General features: G+C 37.0%; 1 protein-coding gene across 1 annotated transcript in view; it reads left to right on the forward strand.

The window, feature by feature from the left end:
- TMEM131 (transmembrane protein 131) overlaps window positions 1-23,674 on the forward strand; it is a 103,643-nt gene that overhangs the window by 12,407 nt on the left and 67,562 nt on the right. The window contains exons 2-3 of the mRNA XM_076359114.1: window positions 7,152-7,213; window positions 18,455-18,495. Coding sequence (XP_076215229.1) covers window positions 7,152-7,213; window positions 18,455-18,495 — 103 coding nt within the window. The remainder of the gene's footprint in view (window positions 1-7,151; window positions 7,214-18,454; window positions 18,496-23,674) is intronic.

Consider the following 23,674-nt stretch of genomic DNA (forward strand, 5'->3'; position numbering starts at 1 on the left):
AAAATCCCATCCTCCTTCCTCTTTTCTACAGTGTAGAGAACAATTTTTTCTCTCTGTGTAGGTTTATTAAGGTCATTAATCAGCCTGGATGTACCTTTTAAGTAGGTCTTTGCACTGTGTCGGTACAATCCATTTTTTTTGAGTTAGTGGGTTTTATGGGTTTGTTCAGTGGCTAATTTCATAAGAGTGCAAGTTTGGAAGGCTGACGTTAATGGTAATAGTTACAATTATTATCAGTTAATGCATTGTTCTCCTGAGGCTGCAGAATCTATGAACTGACTGTCATTTCTTGTAAACTACATATTAAATGTTTCTATATGCTGAAAAAGTTAGAATTCCAGTAAGTCCATGCTATCTGTGCACACACCAATTTGCAGTGCTACATGAGTAGTAAAATTTATTGCCACAATTTAGAAGTTTCTGATCTAAAATTTGAGAACTGAAGCATGATGAAGATTTAAGAATAGTTTGGAGGAGCGGCTGCTTTCCCCCCCTCTCATTGCAGGACAGGTTATATTGTTTTTGAGGCTAGTTCCAATTAATTTTATGTCTGTACAAGCTCAATAACAACAAATTTATAGAGGTATAACCGAATTTAGCATATTAAAATTTTAAAATATTTAGAATCGTCATCATTAGAATAAAAACCCGTAATTTGTATGGCCCAAAGCCAGAAAGAAGGATGCTACTTGCAGATGTTGGGTTTCTCTTTAACTTCCTTTAAAATTTTTCCCTCTCTTTAAATGATTTATGAGAAGTTTCAGTGAATGTCAGCAGTATTGTTCTTTTTGGCTTAAAAATAATGTGCCCTAAAGTCTTTCTCCAGATGAGAGAATTATTTCTCCTTTCTTTTTTTTTTTTTGTATAAATTTATTTAAAAATAAGTGTTCTCATTCATACCCCCCCATGAAATCTTCATGAAAAAACAGAATTGGATATTATTTCCTGAGAAGCACTTTGGAGCCAGCAATTAAATGTCTTTGGAGGAACAAATGAAACTATTGAAATGTTTAAAAGTAAAGCACCAACTTAAAGCAAATGTTTTTAATAGGTATTTTAAAGCATCTAGCAACTTTTAAAGTAGTATTTGATTTTTTTTTTTTAAGTGAAGTTTTATGATATTTATTGCTACCATCTGAAATAGACCATTTTGGTCAATGGCAGATAACTTTTTAAACTCTTACTACAAAAAAGATTAAAATAAAAATTGCTCTAGCTGAAGTGGATGAAAATGCAAATTTCTGTAAGGTGGAAATACAGGCTGCGTACGGAATAAGCATCTGAGAATAAAGGTATCTGAATAATGTGTGATTCTTTTTTCTGTCCATCTAAAATCACCTAAAGTAATTTTCTTAGAAAAATAACTAAATAAAAGCAGACTGCTAGGTATAGTACGTGTTACTTTCAGTGAGCTTTTTAGTTTCTAGGTATGTTTCTATAGTTTTATTGCAAGAATGCATCCATTACACAACACATCCAATCAGTGCAAACTCCGTAAAAGAAACCTTCAAGCAGTTGCACCATCTTCTGAAGCACAAAACAAATGCCTTTGAGCCAGATGTGTGAACTGTGTCTTCAGGACGGAGACCCGCTTTCTTCCTTTCTCAGACTAAGCAGTAGCTTCATTGTCTGTCTGGGGCCTGTGTTCTGAATCAGAATTGTGCTGTCACTTTCTGTGTTGTGGCTGGCTTTAAAAACTGAATCGATCACTGAATTCCTAAAAATCTGCGTCAGCCTTAACTAAGGGGAAAAGAGATGAGTGGATGAACGCAGTGTGACAGCTCTCCTTACTAGGAAGGGCCTTGCTGTGTAAAGAAGCTTGTCTTGTATCTAAAGTCAGAAATGGCACGTGAGTGAGTTAGCAAAAGATTATATGCAGACTTAGTTGGGTAACAGTGTATACACTCAAATTTGTGCTGTTGTGTGCAGTAAAATACAAATTATTTGACCTTTTTTTCCCCTCACTGTGGAATAGTGAGTCATGCGCTCAGGTATTGCAGTGCAAGTGATCTACTGTCTCTGTTTAGCTTGTATTAATTTGGGCATAGGTTGGTGCATATGAACGTATTTGAGTATGTGTTGTGTAAAGTCATAAAAATAATTTTTTATAATCAGTAGTACAAAATGAGGTTTTTAATGAAAATTCTATCTTTTTGTTATTTAGCTTAATATATTGCTTTTTCGTTTCACATGATGATTGAAGTGCATTATTTAGGAATGTTTCTATTTGAACTCTAATATGTAAACAGAAAATAAAAATTTGGCAAGTTGGCTTTTTGAGGGATGGTAGTTAGGGATTTTAATAAAGAAAAACAAATGAATATGTTTCTATGTAAAAAGACTTCAAAGTGAGTTATTTTTGCGTGTGATCTTTACTACTTTGTGTGTATTTACTGTCTTGGCTGTGATGGCTCTTCCTGAGGTCTGTTGGAAAAATTGTTAATTTCCCTTCATTATGGACTACTAGAAAAGAAACAAGTGAATTGGCTATGTAAGTGCAAGAGGATTTAGCTGGAAAGGGAGCCTGCTGGCTGGTGATTCTTTCTCGGAGCCTCTTGCCTGAGATTCGCTGCCTCATAAGACAATGATCTTTTACATTTCCAGTGAACAGTCACCTGTTAGGATGTGGGCAGAAATTCAGGCTGATAGCTACACCGAATCTCCCACCTTGGAGAACAGGCCTTTCTTTAAACAGCTTTTATTGTGTTGAACACTGAAATGGGACGTGTTTCTTGAGGCTCACCAGACTTTTGTATTCTTGAAGCCGATAAAAATGGTTGCTTGCATTACAGCATAATACTGTTTTTCTTTATCTGTGTGGTATTTAATTTTTTACAATGTAATTTTCCTTTCATAATAATGTTATTTTATCATTCTATATTCACCTGCCTGTATTTAACATGCTGTTCAGTTTTCCACTGTTCAGGATGATTGAAATTGTGTGATTGCGCATAAGCAGTTAATTCGTAGTCAAAGCTTTAAAACCAACTCGTCCAGTTTTAGTTGTGTTGTTTAACTGGTAGTGATACAAATGCTGTAATTACAATTACATAGGCAGAAGTGAATGACATTTAGCACATTGTAAGTGGCTCATGTGGTTATAGTTACCTTGAAGTGAGCTTAGTCATTAAGACAAAGGGTTAGAAACTGGACTTTTAAAAAACTTAGTGTAAATTAGGAGAGATTTAAATAATCAATCTGGCCCTATTTTATTAAGTTGGGACACTATTTCCGGAATTTGGAGAAGATTCATAGACTAGATGATACTGGATTGTATAAATACAGCTTATAAGAAAATTAGAAAATTGGTTTAGACAAGAGTTAAGGGAGAAAACAGTTCTTACAAGCATGTAAGAGGATATATAATGATGATTAACATAAAAATAAATGAAAGCACTGTGTTATGGAGTAGCTGTTCCAGGACTAAGTAATATTTCAGAATAGTGTTTTTATAAGCATGTATGCCAGAATATACATTCCTATTGAAATGAAGAAATTGACAGTGGCTAAACGAAAGAAAAATTTGCAAAGCCACCTTAAAAATCAGATCTCGATCAGAGTAGGCCTCATAACCTGTGAACCATGGAGAATTTTTTCTTATCGTTGCACACCAAGAGTCTTGGCATATTCAGTGGTCTCGCATTACATGCAAATTTATTCTGTTATGTGTTATTCAGGCACATCTAAAGACTAGTGTTGGCTAAAGTGATTTTGATACTAAGTTCCGGTTTACTTTGGAGAAGTGTAGAATTTTAAAATTTTCTTCTTGTTACTTGATGCTTTATAGGTCTGTACTTTTCTTATTTTAAGCTAAAATATAAAAGGCCTGGACCAGAGACAATTAAAATAGGAAAGCGTTTGAGCAAAATTTGGCTGCTAGCTGTATAAACTTGTGAGAAGATGCTGCTTTAAGCTGTGAGGAATTTAAGTGAATTCAGTATCTCTTTAGGCCACTATTGTTTCCATGTTTATTACTTTAGGTGTTTACCATCAAGCACTGTGATGTTGTTGGGAAGGGCAGGGGAAAGCATTTAGAAATCTACTGGTAATAATGACTAGATAGTGGTTTTATTGTTCCGGAAAGCTGTGGTTTGGGGGGTGGGGGTTATGGCTGTGGTGGTAGTTTTTGTTTTGCCATTTTTTAGAGTTTGGAAAAGCTTAGAAAATGCTCTCTGTAGGAAAAGGTGTTTTGGAGCAAGTGGAAAGACCTACATTCATAGTCTTTTTCTGGTATCTTTTATGGGCTTTTCATAGAAAAGCTGACTTAAGCAAAGAAGTTGCATTTTAAAGGCTGTAAACTGAAAACAGAAAATGAAACTTACAGTATTTTTAGCATTTGCTGTTGCTTATATCACTTCTGTTAATAGTGACCTACTGTCTGAAAAGAGGAAACCAAGATACGCAGGCTAGAAGCTGGAAAAATTTGACCCTGAAATCACTTAATATCCTAGTAGTGAGTGACTGAAATTGTCACAGGTTCTCATGAATCTGATAAATTTGCTTCTTGTGCTTGAAAGGATAAAGGTTTTCTGCTGAGAGGGGTCTGTGTATACCTCTTAGAAGAAAATATTCTGTTCAGCAGAGGTGAGGAGGAAAGGAGACTGTGATTCTTCTGGCCTTGAAATCTGTGGATATGAATCTTCATCCTTTTCCTTCTTTGGGCCGTGAACATGCTAATAGCATTTAAAGTTTGACTAATAACTATTATAACCAGCCTTCAGGGCTTCAATTGCCTGTAGGGTCAGGAAGAAATTATTTTCCTAATGTGTAATTTGGCTTCTTGGCTGCTGATTTGTGCAGTGGCAGATCACACTGTGACAGCTGAAATGCTTCCTACTCCAAATGTTATGTTGTGCCCCTCTCATAGCAGCTGCTGGTCATGTGGCAGGGGTGACCGAAATGGCACAGTCAGCAGTTCTTAATTTGCTGCAGTTTACTATTCCAGAGTATTAAAGTATTGGCTACAGCATTAGGCTGATAATGGAGCATGATGGTATCAGCCTGGACTTCGGGAAGAAGTTTTTCCAGGAGAAATTGTTAGGGGCTTTGCAGAAACAGTCATCTTCCTCTGTAGCATGGGGAATGGTTCACCTAATAAAGCATGCCCAGGTGATCTCATACTTAATTGCTTGCAGAGTCTTTTGGCATTGGTAATAACCAATTCTCTATGGTGGCATACGTATTTTGTGTAAAGAGAACAGAAAAGACTATTTTTGGACTTGCACTGCAGAAGTTTGTGAACTTACTTAGCTCAGGTAGTACAAGTGCAAATGGTGAGCAACTGCTTCTAATTCTGGAATGGGCAAGTACTCAGAAGAAGCATTCTGCTCTTCGGGCTCCGTCTGCATTTCACTTTGAAGAAGCCTTTGTCCTCTCTGTGGTCCATATTGGACAGTTTGAGAGCTGCTTTTACAGGGATTTGGGTGATTCTTTATGACTCGTCAGTGGAGCTCTTTTAAAATGTAATTGGCTTTGCCTCATTTGAAGGAGGTGACTCGTTGCTTCATCCTGAATTGAGAGTCTGAGAAGTCAGTTGCAAAAACAAGCTTTCATCTCACGAAGGTGTAGGTATTTACTTGTCATTTCCTTGCTTTGATGAAATAACCGATAAGGTAGAAACAAAGGCTTGAAAGTTAGTCTAAAACAAAGTAAAAGGTGTAACCACAGAAACTTCATCACAGTCTGAGTTGAGATGCGACTGCCGTGAAATGGCCAGCAGCCAAGCTTTGCAGTGCATCTGACTTCACCTGGCACTAACTGTCATCTGCTCTCTGAAAACATTTCTTAAATGATATAATGATGAATGGCACTTCTATTTAGCAGTGTCATCTGCTCAAAACGTTCTGTAACATCCATTGCTTTGTTCGTAAGGTGCAACAGGGGTGAAATAGCTGTAGAGTGGCTGAGATAGTGTTTGGGGTCTACAGAAGGGCTGTCTGTGTTCAAGCTGCTTAGGTAGAAGGCTTTGGCTTGTTTCTCTGAAAACTGTTTCCCACTGACCTTCAAAGTGGGAGATGAAGGTTTAAATCTCCTTTTTCAGACTGGGATTCAAATTCCATCTTCCAGAAGCACACACTATGCTTCTGTGTGCTGGGAAATCTTTAACTTCTTCCTATTGAAGTTATTCCTCTTTGTGGAAAGAGGAGTGTGTTCTCACTCTCTCAGCTTCATCTAGCTGAATGGTAAAGGCAGTCATGGAAAAAGGTCGTAGGGTAGGGGAGGAGTTAGTTATAGGGATTTTTGGTTTTTGATACGATTTTCTACTTTGAGGTTGTCACTGTATTTTATCCTAAAGAGGTGCTTTTGTGTGTGTGTGTGAATAGTCTTTTGGGGAGTAAAATTTAGACCTGTTTGAACTTCTCTTTCCTCTTTAACTCATGTTCATTCTTGTACAGATTCTTATATTTTACAGGAAGGGCAATGCCCTTATTTCTTTGTCTTTAAAAGAAAGTAGCATTCCCTACATTTTGAGAGGAATTGAAGAACAATTGCCTGACCAAACATTTAGAGGAAATGCATGGAGGAGGAATGCTTAATTTGCGGATCCTATATGTGACTGAGGCATGGATTTTTCATCGAGTGTAGTCATATGGTGCAAACACTTGTAAACTGTTGTAAATTTTATTATGTTACTGTCAAGATGGAGAGAATTGTTGCCATGTTGAGGATTAGGGAACAGTGTGAACAAGGCTTTCCAGATGTACAGTTAAGATTTTAGGTGTATAAATGAAACTGAAATTCCATTTGTAAGCGTTGGAATTCTTTGTGGGCTTAGATGCATTAAACTCAGTTGTTTAGCTACCCAGTCAGTCATATTGGTTGAAGTACTGAGTTAGCTTGGTACAGCTAGTGTTTTTAGGGAACCTAGAAGAAGTTGTTCACTTTGGAGTTAAACAATTTTGTGCCAAAAGACTGATTTGTGAAGTGTGGTACTTACTAATATGAACATCTTGGAATTGGGGCTCTCAGAGGAAAATTAGTATCATAGATTTGTGTTTGGTATTTCGTTAGACTCTGCATTGTTATTTTGGTTTGTCATAGTTCTATCTACTAAACAAGGTACAGCAGATTTTAGATGTTTAAGTTGCTTTTTTTAATTTAATAACAAAATGTTTTTCTGTTAAGTAACAGTTTTTTGTTTTTCTTTGCAGCTTTCATCCAGTCGGATGGCATAATAGAAATGCTACGTTTTGATGAAGGAGACCTATTGCAGGTATGTAGTCAGAGTAAATCATCTGAACTAGCAATGTTTCATCTTTTTGATAGCTGCTTTTTGAAACTCATGGGTGAGTGGATTTTTGAAAATAAGCAAGCATCAAACTTAAGTAAATCCAAAAAACTTTTGGGCCTTCTAGAGTTATTTTCAACAGTATGCTTTGATGTGTCCTGAGGTTCTGGTTCCCTGAACTTTTGTGTTGGGAAACTGGTGGAGTTTACCACAGGTTCTGTCTGGCCTGTTTGTCCAGGCTTTTTTTCCTCAGAAAAACTGGGGGATGCTTTGTGTTTAAGACTCATCTTGATGTAGAGTTGGGGTGCAATTGGATAGCACGACTAGAGGAACTGGGAAGTGTTGCAAGATTCCCAAATGTAAAGGCAGCCCTTGGGACCAAGTTGCCACTGGGTTTAAAGAAAGTTCAAATTACTGCAGTGAGGTAATTGCTGTTGCAAGTATGGATTTTTCAGGTATAATGTTGCCATTCTTGTCAGCTTTCTTTTGGTGTGAGTCAAAACAGATGAAAAGTTAACTTAAAAGAATACGTGCTAATATTTTGAGACCGTGGTAGTAGTTGGGAGGAAAGACATAGCAACGTGGCTTGATACTTCAGAGCTACATAGTTCTGAAGTTTTATTGACTAGAATTTCATATGCATGCATTTTGTGGATTGTATTTATGTTGAGAATATCTTTCGTTAAAATTCCTTGATGATGTTAATCCTGGTAGTTGAGAGGGAGGAGAGGAGAAAGAAGAAAGCAATTAATTGTTTAAATTATTAGAACACATGGCATGTGACTGTGTTTAACCTCATTAGTTACCAGGGCAGTGCTTGATTTACAATTTCTACCTCCTGTCTAGTCTAGAAGAGTCAACAAATGTAAAAGCTGTATAGTTCTGGGATTGTGATAATAATATTTGTTTCAGATTTATGAAAGTGTTTTTTCTTTTTTCCCCCACCTACCTAAGTTGTTTGGGTTTTTTGTTTGTTGTTTGGGGTTTTTTCCTTCTTCCACTGCTTGTTCCTTAATGTAAATCAAGAATAACTTATTACAGATTTTAAAATTATAATGTACAAGGATAAGATCCTTCAAAAGGATCTAAACTGGTGACAGAAAAGGTTGCAGTTAAAAACAAACAAATCCAACACCCCCCCCACTCCCCCCAAAAAACCCCCACCAAACAAGTAAACAAAAAAGCCCCAGGTTTCTCATTAAACAGTTGTTTAGATGTCATGTGCTAAACACATTCTCATAGTAGATATCTATGTAGGCTTATTTTTGGACATATAGAGTAGAATGGTGGAAGTTTTCCATATAGTGGTTACAGTCTCAATTATTGCAGTTTTCGACTCGGAATATTTCTTCAACTTGCATGGATATACCACATCAGTATAAATATAAGAGAAGAAAATCACTAGGCTTTGTTTCTTTTCTTTTACATACTCTATTAGAATATATTTTGTTCGACAAGAGTGGTTTGATAAAAATGACAGACAGGTGTTGGCCCAAATTTTAAGATAAAAATGATGTAGTCGAATTCACTTACCTACATTTTAGGTGTTGTTTTTTACCAGGATCCTTTTTTTTTTTTTTTTAAGTAATTAAAATTAATCTTACAAATCTGAAATTATCTTATTTATTAATTTTAGCACTCTATTAATCACTGTCTTTCTCTGGACTAGAAAGTAATGGTGCTGCTGTGAACCACCTCAATAGTTCATATAAAGGTGGAAAAGTAAAATGGATTGTTAATCATTCCAACTTTATCGCAAGATGCAACAGAGACAGGAAAATTAGTTTAAATATTATGGTGGGACAAAGTCAAGCAATTCTGGATGTTGCACTATAAACTTCGCAGTGCTTTGGATTGCATTTGGCTGCCACTTATCCTAATACGCTGCTGAATATTTGATTTAAAACAAAGCAAGAGAGACAAAATTTCTAATAAATGGATTATATGTTTTATATTATGGTTGTGGCTCTTAAGCCAAAAATACCTACGTAAGTGAAACCAGTTCCTTTTAATCAGAATGATACAGCATGTTTTCTCTAGCTTACAATTTCTTTGTTTTTTTTCCCTGTAGATTTTAATATGGTGACCTCTTGTGACTACTTACTGCAATTAAAAAATAAAACCAAAGCAAACACATTATTGTAAAAACAGATTTATATCTTGTGAACCACAGTTACTAAACTTTTAAACCTACTGTAATGTCATTGAATGTTTCTCTTTAAGGCTTTCTGTAAGTTTTCACAAATGTTTGTTGATTGTAGGTCATCCATCATTACAGAGCAAATACAATGATGTAGTAGTAACTCAGTATTGTCTAATGTTATGTCACCTTCAGGTGATTTTTGTGTGTAACAGCACTTGTTTTAGTAATTCCAAAATGAGTTGTACTTTTTTTGACAGCATTTTGTTTGCTCGTATAGTTTGTATTTCACTATGCTCTCCAGACACATTCTTTTTCTTTAGTGTACTACCGCTTAGTCAGTTATTCCCAGTTTTAGATTTGAGCTCTCCTTCAGTTAAACTTTGCCTTGTCAGTGTCAGGCCATCTCCTCCATGTGTCCTGATTATTTGAATCCTTGTCCAGACCTGACAGATGCTTCAGGTCCCTGACGATGATGTCATCTGCAAATATTAGGAGTGCTGAAATAAACTCCAACTGTTACTTTTAATAGATTATCCTTTCATGTTAAGCCAACGTACTGACTCACTTTTTGAGGACTTTATTCTGAAAAGTGAACAGTAAAGTAAAACTTATTTTTCAGAGCAAAGTTTTCATTTGCTTTTAGTTCATAAAGGACTGTTTCCCAGGTCATTCTATTTATTGTGAGAGCTCTTGCCTTGGGTATCTAATGTTTTCCTGCACAATGTAGTTGGGCCGCTATTTTCCAGAGTGAGCAATCTTCTATTCTGACTAAGTGTTTGGAAAGTACTTCTGCTTATGTAGTAGTATTTTTAAAGTAGCATATTCCTACAATGAAAAAGGAAAATGGTAAGACTCTTCAGTCAAGTTTTCTTAATGTGAATCGCTACACTTACCCTTGCTGCAATAATCTTAAGTGTATGAAATGCTTTTTTACAGGCAACTCCTAGAAATTATTTTACTGATACTTACTGGTTTGCAGAATAGCTAAAATAGGGGAAAAAGAAAACCTCTGTGGTTATATATACTTAATACGTATTTGCTGTCTTTGTTCATAAACTGCTGTAAACTGCTAGTCACAAAAGCTGGTAATGAGAATTACAATGGTCCTAAATGTCAAATAGACAGAACCTTAACATGACTTGGTGGTGGCTTTGCAACAAGGAAGCTACGGGACTGAGTTACATGTGTGGGAATCAGCAATGCTGATCTCTTACTGGAGGAATTTTAGTGTTTTCTGCATGATCTGTACTTCATTCCATATGGCATGGTAAAGAAGTATCTTAACAGAAGTGGCAACCGTTTGCTTCTGGTGTATCAGCAATAGTGTTTTCAGGGTGTAAAGTTTAAGTGTATTTTTTTAATTACCTCAAATTTTCATACTGTTGACTTTTAAAAGGGTTTTGATATGATCTTCATTAATATCCATATAGCCAAACTGCTAAGATACAGACCACATAAGCAGGCAATAAAGTGGCTGGACCATTGACCTCAATGGGTGTACTCTACAGTACAAAGTTCAGCTGGCAGTCAGTTACCCATGATGGAGCTTGATACTGAGGACAATACTGCTTAGTGTCTTCGTTAGCAGCCTGGATGATGGTATAGAGAGTATTCTCAGTAAGTTTATGGATGCTACCAAATTGGGCAAAGCAGTTGATACACTGGAAGGCAAGGCTGCTATTCGGAGGGACTTTGGCAGGCTGACAGGAACCTCATGACATTCAGATGAGGCAAATGCAAGTCCTGCACCTAGGAGAGAGTGACCCTGTGTAACAGGACAAGGCTGGGCAGTGACTGGCTAGACAGCAGCACTATAGAAAAGACCTGGGGGGTGCTGGTAGACAACAAGTTGAACATAAGATAGCCATGTGCCCTTGTAGCAAAGGCGGCTGCCAGCCGACTGAACTGTATGAACAAATGTGGAGCCAGAAGATAAGGGGTGTGATTTCCCCCCCCGCCCACTCAAGCACTTGTGGGGCTGCAGCTGGAGTACTGTGTCCTGTCTGGGCTACCCAGTACAAGGAAGGCACTGACATACTGGAGCAAGCACAGCGGAGGGATACCAGGATGATCAGGGGCTGAAATGCTTCTCACATTAGGATGTGTTTCTTCAGCCTTTAGAAGAGAAGACCAAGGGGAAAACTAATTGCTGTGGGCAGTGTAGAGTTGATGAGCCAGATTTTTCATCGTGCACAGTGGAAGGATGAGAGGCTTTGGACACAAATTTCAGCACGGGACGTTCCAAACCCATGTAAGAAAAAAAGCTTTTAAACTTGAGGGTGATCAAACACTGGACTGGATTACTCACAGAAGTTGTAGAATTTGTGTCTTTGGAGATACTCAGGACTTGATGGCCCAAAGCTGCGAGCGACCTGTGCTAACTAGACCTCCCCTGAGCAAGGATTGACTAGATGGCCTCTGGAGCTTCCTTCCAATGTGTGTGATTTTATAAAAGAATAAAAGCCATCTCAGTTCATTGCCATTGCTTGTGAGCAGCTGAAGTCCTGCTGCTGCTCAGAAAAAAATTGCAGTTTCTTCGTCTTGTACAGGAAGAATTACCGTCCCCAGGCTTTAGTTTAAAAATAATTAATTGATGCCCAGGAGTAAGTGACTGTTGCAAAACCAATGTCAATAGGATGTGTTGCATCAGCTAAAGTCAACTGATGTTTTTGTTTCCTTATGTGAGTTTGGGTCATGAAAGAGTGTGGCAAGAATAACTCAGTTCAGTCCACTTTCAGCTACCTTCCAGATTACACCATTCATTTTTTTTTTTGTTACCTTAAGCAAGATATTCATCATTAATTATGTTTCTTTTAATTATCCTACTTATTAGCATAGAGCTTGTGAATGCAGCAGTGAAAATTTAAGCTGCCATCTATGTATTGGTTTTGTAGCTGTCTCTCAACATTTAGTTGCAAGCAGCACATAGCTTTTCTACAAGAAGGAACCAGCCTTACTATAAAATATGTAAAATATTCATACAAAATTAAAACTGAAAGAGTCTTTTAAATTAGTGTGGATACTCTTGTGTAGGAATACAGAAAGCTTTGGTTGATGAGAAATTTGGTAACATTAAAGAAATGTATTTGGTGTCCAGAAACCTTAGGACTTTAGGGCTTTAATTCAGTTGCTGAAACATAGGTAACCAGTGCTATTTGAGATGCTCTGGGTTGTCCCAGCCCTCTACATGGACCTGGCAGATATGGCACAGGGCATAGGAGAAACTGCGTGCCCTTCTGGATGTCAGTCTGAGACCAGGCAGGTTGCCCTAGGACATTAATCTCAAGTAGCAGCAGATGCCTATGTTTAGATGACTGAATGTAGTGCTAGGTAATATGACCTCTTACCAAGAAGTGAAGAACAGCTATTATAACAAACTGGTGAGACATTAAAATTAAACTTTTTTTTTTGTTGGTTGGGGTTTTTTTTGGTGGGATTTTTTGTTTTCTGGCTAAAGTTAACAACCATGGGTATGTCTTTAGAGACAGCATTTAGAATGTAAGGTCTGTGGTTTGATTCTCCATGTGCACAAGATTGGTGTCTGGTACTGTTCCACAACTGTACTGACGTCTGTAAGGTGTGCTGTCAGGTACAGATTCTCTGTGAAATCTTTCTTGAGGATATGAGCCTCTGGAGAGAAATTGTTGTAAGTCTTAAAACCGGTGCTGGCTGACTGCCTTCAGATCTTTTAACTCACTGTGTACAAGTTGTCTGAAGATCTTTATTCTGAAATCCCTTTGATTTATAGTTTAATCCTTCTAGAGTTAGGTAAGAGATAAATTAAGGCATGCAACTGTTAGTAGCAACAGCCTAAATGCATGTGCTATCTTTAAATTTAAAAAAAACCAATCATCTGTCTCCAAGACTTGAAAGCAGCCTTTTGGGTAGAAGGATTATAAACCCCCAGTACTGGTGGAAGGGGTGATTTTTCCCTCTCCTGCTTCTTTTTCCTACTCAGTTGTATACTTCTACTGTTTCTTTTGTGCTAACCTTAGTTTTTGTTGTTAGGCTGTTAGTCAGTTGGATCAGGAAATTAACCCAACTGAATTTTTTTTCTCTGTAACTTAGCTTATTGTGTCTCTTGAAATATTAATAGTGTGCACGTGCAGCCTCTATTACAGATGTATCCTTTACAGGAGAAAAAAATAAACTGTATTTATTAAAGAGCATAATTTTATTTCTCTTCACGTGATAACCCGGCAGTATTCAACAAAACCTACACTTTAGATAGTGGAGTGATCTGGTACATGATTTTAGTTCTTGGCATTTATGTTTGACAGTTTTGTGCAGTCACACAGGAATGCCAGACTGCAGTACAGTAGGTCCACAACTTTACTTGACGATCAAATTAAAAAAAAAAACCCAAAACTTTAGAACATGTAACTGAACACATTTGTATGTTTTTGTTTACTGCACAACTCTAAAGATTGACGTGTAATAAAAATGAGTGGTAATTATAGAAACTGCCACATGAAATTTATTTTTGGTTTGGTTCCATGATGCTATGGTTGATGAGCTGCTGAAGTTGGTATGCTATTTCTTTGCTCTTGATTGACCCTGATTTAAAAAACAAACAAACAAAAACCCTAAAAAAACCAAAACAAAAACGCACACAACAAAATACGCACAAAACCCCCAAACAAACCAAAAAGCAAACAAACCCCTACTCAAAACACAAAAAGTATTATTGAAATGAATTTGTCATCTTGCTTGTATTTAACAGACATCTGAAAGCAAAAATCAGGCTTTTCCTTATAAGCATGAATCTTTGATGGATTTTTGCTCTTAAATATATTTCAGACATATGATGTCGTACCAAAATGACTTGTGATTTTAAGCTTTACGTACAGATATTAGACTAATATTTTCATAGCAAATCTGTAATTTCAGAACATAGGAGGGAAAACTTGGGTATATGATCAGCCAGCGAATTTAACTCCCAACAGTTGACTACAGCCATGGTTATGTAATAGTTCACCTGTTGTCAGTGACATGTATTTCCATTTGTTTCTGTATTTTTCTGGAGTTAAATTTGATCTCCACTGCCCTCTGTCTAAAAGTTGGTCTGGGTGGGGTCTTAGACTAAGACTAATATTAGGGGTATTGACTGCCAGTTACGATGCTTAAGAGAGTAGATAACAAACAACTTTCTCTATCAAATAATTTAAAATTTAATAGAACGTGCTCTCTTCTTGGAGCCAAAGCTAGTTGTCAAGGATGGGACAGTGTTGGTAATGACAATTTTGGTTGCCCTGTCATAGGATCTGAACCTGTTAGCTCCATCATCTGACTGCCAGGTAACTGCTGGTAATTTAATTATGTGCTCTAGTTATGTTTCTAAAGAAAAATCAATTACTGAAAGGAAGGTTGTATTTAATTGTAGTGAATAATGCACTTTCAAGGACATTAGTAAGGAATACAGGGTGTTTATACATCTGTTAACTTCATAGAGTAAGTTTGGTTGTTGTCGTGGTTTAACCCCAGCCCTGCCCAGCTGCTCGCTCACTCCCCCCAGTGGGATGGGGGGGAGAATTGGAAGGGTAAAAGTGAGAAAACCCGTGGGTTGAGATAAAGACAGTTTAATAAGTAAAGGAAAAGCCGCATGCATAAGCAAAGCAAACCAAGGAATTCATTCACTGCTTCCCATCGGCAGGCAGGTGTTCAGCCATCTCCAGGACAGCAGGGCTCCATCACGTGTAACGGTGACTTGGGAAGACAAACGCCATCACTCTGAACGTCCCCCCCTTCCTTCTTCTTCCCCCAGCTTTATATGCTGAGCACAATGTCATATGGTGTGGGATATCCCTTTGGTCAGTTGGGGTCAGCTGTCCCGGCTGTGTCCCCTCCCAGCTTCTTGTGCACCCCCAGCCTACTCGCTGGTGGGGTGGGGTGAGAGGCAGAAAAGGCCTTGACACTGTGCAAGCACTGCTCAGCAGTAACGAAAACATCCCTGTGTTATCAACACTGTTTCCAGCACAAATCCAAAACACATCCCCGTACTAACTGCTATGAAGAAAATTAACTCTATCCCAGCCAAAACCAGTACAGTTGTATAACAATATTTCACAGGAACACTGTCTCAGCAATTTTTGGTTGTCTCCATCCAGTAGGCAGGAAAGTCAGTGGTGTGAATGCACAGCGTGGAAGAATGGAACTGGTGAAACCAGGAGAAGAATGGCTTTAAATGACTGTGCTGTAGTAAAAAAAGAGAGGGATATATGTGTGGTAGGGAGGAACAGCAGATGATTTCAGTTAGTAGAGAAAGCACTTAAAATGGATTTGGGTCATTTTTTGGGTACATCTGCATTAATGATTGTGTTGCATAGATCTTCAGATCCAAAACTTCCTCATCATCGACACTTGGAGCATACCACTTGCCACACGTGTCAGAGATGTACAGAAAGCTCATAAATACTGAGACTTACTGATCAATTTGTCTGTTAGCCTAGATTAATGGTAGCTGGCTGTGGTGAAGATCAGTGTGCCTCTCAGCTGCAGTCAAATAACTCAGGCTTTTTAGTCCTTGTAAGCAAGCACTAGTCTGTTTCTACTGAGTAGGCTGTGCAGCATCTCTTGCAGAGCCTTCAAATCCAGGTGTAGTCTGATATGCTTTTAGAGAGAATGGGTATATCTGCAAGCTGTAGGCAATAGTAGCATAGTTTAAAATAAAAAATGGAAAAGAAAATTGGAAAGGCAGATAGTGATTCATGGTTTTCAGATTTATGATAGAAACGTAGATAATAAGAATAAGCTTATGTAATTATAAGTAGCTGTTTGAAGCTTATTAAAACTATTTTTAAGATACTCAAGCAATATGTATTTTCTGCAGAGCTTATAAAATCATGCTGTTGTGAACTAGAGGAAATCACTGGCTTAATGTTTTGAACAAGTGCTTGTATGAAGTGTTAAACCAGCTTTTGACAGCACAAGTCCTTTCTGGATGGAGAGAAAATATTTTTGGTTGATTCACTTTGATTCCATTTCCTATCTATTTTTTAAGTTGAGAAATTAATGGGTAGCAGTTTAAAATGGGAAGTTTTGCTCTCACCTTTCCAGTCTGAGGAAAAATTAAGGTATGGAAGGCAGAGATCTGGTTTTTCTGATTAAATTCTTTAGATTTCGGAGCTAGTCAATTAACTTGTTAGGCAGTACTTCCTGGGAATTTTTAGATACAAAACATTTCGTATCTTAAGCATTCATCAATTAACTAAAACTGATTTTAAATTTCTGCTTTCTTCATTTTAATTGAATTACTTTTACTATTCTGAAATAATTCACTGCAGGTTGTAAGTACTCATATCTTACTATAGAAAATGGAGGGTGACATCAGAAATTAAGAAGCTGAACTAAAAGCTTTTCAGTATGTGAGTAGTATACATTAGCAAGGAAAACTTAATGGGAAGATTTGCAAGCCAATGTATTTTAATGAAAAATAAGAAATGCCCTGTTTTCCTAATTGCGGTACAAATGTAATACGTAAGTTTAAATGAAAGCTTGCTGAGTTTAAATGAAAACTTGCTGGTTTTTAAATTACAATAAAATTGGCAATACAAAACAACTTACTTTGTCCCTTAGCATTCTGTTCAGTGAGGAAAAAACACACTGATCATGCTGTACTGCAAAGCGTAAGTTCATGTGAACACCTTCCTCCTGCAGTGTTCCTTTAGCAAGGCCGTCTGCCCCTCTATTTCAGAGGTTTTAAAACAAAAAAGCTAATTGATGCTCTGCCTACACATTTAAAATTGCAAATAAATCCTCAAGTTACAAACAGATTAGCTTTGTTTTACAATGGTAAATAATACACTTCCACCTTTCTTTAGTTTGATACAAATTGCAGGGTCAATAAACCAAATCATTTCATTTTAAATCTGAAACACTACTTAGATTTACAGTCCAGAATTGATCCTTGGCATGAATCAAACATTAGTGTTTGTGGACTAAATGATTTAATAGTAGTAATTATAAAATTCCAAAGAAGTGTCTCCAAAAAGCAAAATAAAATACAGGTTCTTTTAGTAGAGGATTTTTTAAGTAAAGATAACTTTTTAAAAATTATTTTAATAAAAAATACTTTCATCTTAGGAAAAACAAGGAAAGAAAGTGTAATTTGTAGTTGAAATAGAAATTGGTGAAGTGCCCAGCCAAGGGACTTGATTTTAGTTCTGAAATGAGATATGAAAAATTCGCTTTCCCCTTGCAAACAAATGACATCCTTATACTAGAGGTGAACTATGTCAGGTGAGCCAAGGTGCACCCTAGACTTTATCAGACCTGTAAGCTTTCTTCTGGCTCCCAGATGATAAATATTCATCTTGGCCATGAATTGCCTTTAAGAGAAGGACTGAAATCCTCAATTTGATCCCCAAATCTTATGGGAAGACAGAAGTTTTCAGAGTCAGCTACGTTTTAACTTTAGCTGTATCAGGAGGACATTCCGTTCACAGCGTTCTAAACCAGTTGGGATTTCTTAGACAAGGGTAAACTAGTTGGAATTTCCTAGACAACCTAACTTCCTTGTTTTCAGGTAATTAACCGTAATGTCCAGCAGAGCGGTAGTAAAGGTATGAATAATAGAGGCTGGAAGATCATTAGCAGGGAAGGAGATGAAGTTTCCTAATCAGATGGAGATTATAGCATTCTTTGTTTTCTAGTTCGTTAAATTACACCAGTGAGATAATTGCTTGACTGTTATTTGTTTTATATGTTTTTCTTTGTAATTTGTTTCTTACATCTATGCTAGGTTTTTCATTTGCTCCCTACAATGTTACAATTTCCTGGACTTTTTTCCTCCTCTCAATTTTTAAGTTGTTAAGTTGCTGCTTGTCTTATAGTTTGTAGGAGTTCTGCCACTGGAACTGACTGCAGTTCTTGTCCAGGGCCAAACAGTCTTTCGGTAGCAGCTTAATTTCTTTAAGTAATTAATTGGAAAAAACCAATTTGCATTTTCTGCTCCAGATCAGAATTTCTCCTTTTGTCTTTCAAGATCTGATCTACTAACTTGTTACAGTTGCTGGGGTTTTTTCCCCACAGGAAGTATAATGCTGTCAGTGTCTTAAACTTAAAATATTTTTTTTCTTTTACAGACTGAGACAACTATAGGCCTCAGTTCATATCAACAGAAAAGGTAAGCATGATTTTCTACAAGTTTAATACAGCCATCCTATTGCGAGATTTGTGATACTTTTCATAAGAATAATAAAGTTTTATTGTAAACAAGGTCAAATACAAATCTTGTAGTTTTTCAATTATTTGTCTCATACAGAGGAAATTTAAACTAAAGTATAAAACAACTTTTAATATTGGACAGCTAAGTCACTTCGCATATGGAATAAGAAATGGAAGGATTCTTTAATTCACTTTGTAATGTATACCACAGAGTAATTCTGTGTAAATAAAGAGGGGATAAACTGAGACTCTGCTTGTAGATTTTCTTTTTTTTTTTAAATCATTTTACTGAAGTTTTATTGAGAAAGGAGTGGGTTTGTTTACCTGCTTGGGTCCTTTTGAAGAAAAACTTTATGATGTTACTTGCGATAGATTCTTCCCCACCCCCTTGTCTGTCTGTCCTGTGTCCCTCCCGAAGACGTAATCTGTAACCAAAGAACTTTGCATGTATAGTATGAGAGGAGGAGAAGTGGCCTCTTTTTTTCTCTGGTCCCTAATTTTTCCTCTGGAGACTCCTCAAATATTCCTGTGTATTTAATGAGTACATTGAACAGTAATAATGAAGCCTGTTTCTTACACAATCGCATTCAACAAACTGCCATGTAGAGTATAGCTTATTTTCAGTAAATACAGCTAGATTTTTTTCACGGGCTGTTTCCAGTTCCTTCCCAGGAAGTCTTATAAAAGGACTATTATTTTTTCATTTCAGATGAGTATATGAAAAGTTCTTATTTTACTATGTATATAGTTGCTTAAACATGAGTTTAAGAGCATTCTTTTTGCAACAAGTTTTGAAAAATCTCTGGAAAAAAACAACGTTTTTCATTTTACACTTAAAAGCTTTGATCCTATTTGTATCACTTGCCACCAGTCTCTGCTGCCTTCTGATTAGATACGGACCTAAATCTTGCAATGTAAATCTCCTGAATTGTATGAAAGTACTGTAGACTTTGGCTTACCTAGTACTAGGTTTCTAAGTATACTTGGAATTCAGGGTTTCAGGGGGAAAGTGAATTTGAAGGTGCTGAAGAATCTTATGAGGATGTGGCAGGTCTTGCACTCCACATGAAATTAAAACATAAATTCACATTAACTTTATTGTGATAATGCAAAAGAGGAGAGTTAATATTATGTACTGAAATAAGACAGTTACTTCATATTTTGGTCTGAAGCTCGAGGCAATTTGTGTATTATGGTAATGTGAATTTTGTCAAACTTGTATTATACAAACTTCTCATTTGCTTTTTAATTTGAAAAGTTTAGCTTAGTCATTCTGCATAAAACTTGAAAACTTGTGGTGCTGTACTTTCCCTGAATCTGTCTTCTTTCCCCTTCCCCAGCAATGGAGGCTCCTCTCTGCCCTTCAGGACTTCTGCCCATTTATTTCTCATCTATGAAGTCTCTCAAACTTTCCACCTGGTGCTTTTACTAAACTATTTGTTTTCTATTTGTCTGTTAATATTGGATTAAGCAAGCAGAATATGCATTTCGCTAAACTGCTCCCATAAATAATCACTTCCAAAGGTGTGTTCAGTACTGGTTTCTCTATTAACCACTTACACATACAATATATACAGCTCCATGTGTGTAACTGTACTGTGATAGGAGAATGAATTACCACATGTAAAGTTACCATGCATTTAGAGTTACTTGAATTTAACTTTCCTGGTTGCTGTAATCATACAAATCATAACATTTCATGATAAAATAGTTTTTTAAAGAACAAATTAAAATGATGCACTTCAAATTATTTTTTTACTAGGGGGTTTCCTCATTTTGCTATCTTAAACTGCTTGTGTGAAGCCCTGTGCTCATTACCCTGTGGACTCAGACTTTGCACAGCAGTAAAAGAATCTCTTAAATTTCATTATTGAACTTCTCTTGTATATTGAAAGATAAATAAGGCGATCCTTAATGCTTCCGGAAGAACACAATCAAAGCAAATAGGTTACAGAGCAGTATAACTAACATTAACTTCCAAAACTTCCATTTCCGTAAGCCAAGTAGCTTAAGCTAAGTGATCATTGTGTTCTTCCCTGTCATGGTTTGTAATATTAAATCAACTGGACTTCTGGTCATTCATAACTCTCAAACAACATGAGTGGTTTAAGATGCTAGTACCCCAGTTGTTGTTTACCTGTCCTTCCTGCCAAGAATTTTCTCTCCTGTGACAGAAAGTGAATATGTGTGCCTGTGTCTCAGTTTGCTGCAGTTTGTGGTCCAGTAACTTGTTTTACCCTGCCGGCGATGATGGAATGTACACAGATTGTGAACTGGAGCTGTTGTGCTGTGGGTATTTGTCACATTCTTCCACAAGCTGTTAGGGGATTGCAAAATGGTAGGGATCACAGTGGTAGACAGGAACTTAAACAGCTGTAGCTATGCGCTGCAGTATGTCAGTCAGATTGCAAGTATGAAAACATGAATTTAGGAATGACAATTGAACTTCTGAGAACCATGATTAGTGTATTTTATGTCTTGGGTAGAGTCACACTTTATGGAGGTAGTTTAAATGGAATAGTATCTTGTTTAAATCATTGAGTCTCAGTGGCAGAAACAAGTTGCCTTTATTGGGACCTAGGGATTGTGTGCAATTTTTTTGTCTCCCAGGAAACAACTGAATTTGGTGGTCCTTGAGAATGAGACTGAGGCCATGGATTAGATATGCTTCCAGGATTTTTTATTATAATTTCTCATCTAAGAAGATCGCTTTCTGTGTTTGAAATTTCAGTGTTCTAGAGTGTGTTCTAATACAATACCGGTTTACAGATTTGAAAAATCTCCAGGTTTACCAGGAGAAATAGTCCATTCCACTTCAGAGCGCTGGCCTATTTGGGGTTCAATCACAATGTGATAAAGATCTGCATCGCAAACTCTTCGATGCCATATTACAAAGTAAATACCCAATTTGCTGTCTGTCTGTTTCTCTCTCTCTGTCGTTATTGGTTTCACATGGATCTTTTTCAAGTATTTTTCTAGGTAATTTTTTTTCAATGGCATTGCTGAAAAATCTAGGCTTCTGGTCCACATGCTTAACTTCTCTAGATGACTTGTCTTTCATTGTCCTTATTAGAGATTATAGTATCTCCTTGGTATAGCTTGCAGATATTTCTTCCCTATCTATACAGTTTATTCAGTTCTTTGATCTGCTTTTTAACACTAATTAGAAGGAGGGAAACGAACTAGATGTTTAATTTGTTTTGTTCTTGCCCATGGTCAGGTTGCAGTGCATCTATTCAAGCTTCTCCCTGTTCTTTCCCCACCCTTTCCCCAGACAACCCCCTCTGGAAGTGTTAGCTTTGAAGTTTAAAATCTGATATCATAAGCATGTTTTCCTGATACAGGGTTAATGTTGGTATAACTGAGCCAACCACTAGCTGGGTGTAGTTCATGAAAAACTTTTGTTGCTAGTCTTTTTATTCATCTGTACTCACAGCAGCGGCTACTGCCAGATACCAAAGTGGTCAAATGTTTTGTGGGAGTTCACTTTCTCACTGAGGCTGTGTTTAATACCCATATTTCTGAAATAATTTTAACTATAAAAGTTTAAATACGTTTTCTGATATATGCAGCTCAGCCTTATCTTTAAATATTAACAAGTCATGGATGCGCTCAGGGAAATAGGATTGGTTACTTTTTTAGCCAGAAATGTTCTGTCTTTGAGGTGGCTTTTTCAAGGATGTTCTGGCACAAAAAGTACCTACTGTGAGGTATTTGCCTATTTGTTGTTTTAAAAATTCACGTGGTTATTTTTGGACACACTTTCATTTTATTTTGTGGTAAGGGAAATAAAAAAGTAGTGTCTTTCTAAGAGTTTGTGTTGCTAAATAAAATCATGAGATCTCTTGCTATTTGATGGTTTAATGCTGTTGTCTTTATTTCTTGACGATTTATGGCACAGGAGAGGAGATAAAACCCTTAAAACAACTGGTAAAATAATGTGGGAAAAATACATGTAGAGTAATGCTTAGATTTGAATTTTCCACAGTAGCAATTAGAGATGGTACAGATAAAATTCCACAGAGCACAGACCTCCTCCAGAAATCCCAGAACAACTAGAAAGGTAAAGTGAGGATACAGAGAAACAGTTACTGCCCAATTTTGCAGAAATCTTTAAATACTATATTTGACAAGCATTTTCTTCATCTCCAAGTGCAGAGATGTGCACGATTATTTAAAATTATGAGTGCCTAGTACGCTGTGATAAACAGCAAAACATTATAGAAGTGCTGCAGAATGTCCTTAGATGGAAGAAAATTGTTTCCTAAGCACAGATGGACATCCATATCACCTACAGTCTTTCCAGGCATTGATATTTTGACCATCTTTATAACTGCACCTGTGACTAACCTTGTTGAGACATGAAGTTGCACTTCTGTGAATCGCATCTGGTAGTAGGTTGCTTCTGGGTAGTAGCACTACAGTAGTTATTTTAGTAGTTGAGGTAAATGCCCTCTCACTTGGATGGCAGGGTGGATGGTATGGCGAGGGTAATGATCGTGTCAGGGACTGCATGTAGTTCACTCTCAAGTCTCATTTTTTAAAATCAAAATTCTTGCAGAAGGGAAAAAGTGTGTGACCATCTTAAATCATCGCCAAGAACTAGTCATTCCTGAAACTTCATAGGTTAGGATGACTCCTGGCCAATTCTTGGTCTGGTGGAGCTTGTCGGCAGATGTCAGTAGTCCTCTCTTTCAGATGCATCTTTTCCTTTTCATGTTCTGCTTGACTTTGAAGGTTAGAAAACTTGGGGGGGTAGGGAAAGAAAAATGTTTAAATTCTGATATAAGACCGGGAGCCATAGCTCTACATGCATACAATAGTAATTAACTTAAATGTCATTATGCTGTAAAGTTGCCCTACCCATGGGTGTATCCAGCCTTCAGTGAGCAAGTGCCCAGCAGAGCAGACATTATCATCATTTTCTAAGTCTGCTGCAAGTTGACTCATGTTGGGCCTTTCAGTAGGCAAAATTTGGGAATTCCAATATTGCTTGTTCCCATTTGAATCTTATTACAGTTGTTACTTTTATTATAATAGTTGGCATTCATTATGATGTAGCTGCCTTTACCAAACTTCAGCCATTGAAAAATTCTGTGTTGTCTAAATGGCTATCGAGGACAATATAGCTATGCAGT

This window comes from Aptenodytes patagonicus, chromosome 1 (assembly GCF_965638725.1).
Source record: "Aptenodytes patagonicus chromosome 1, bAptPat1.pri.cur, whole genome shotgun sequence".
Taxonomy (NCBI): domain Eukaryota; kingdom Metazoa; phylum Chordata; class Aves; order Sphenisciformes; family Spheniscidae; genus Aptenodytes; species Aptenodytes patagonicus.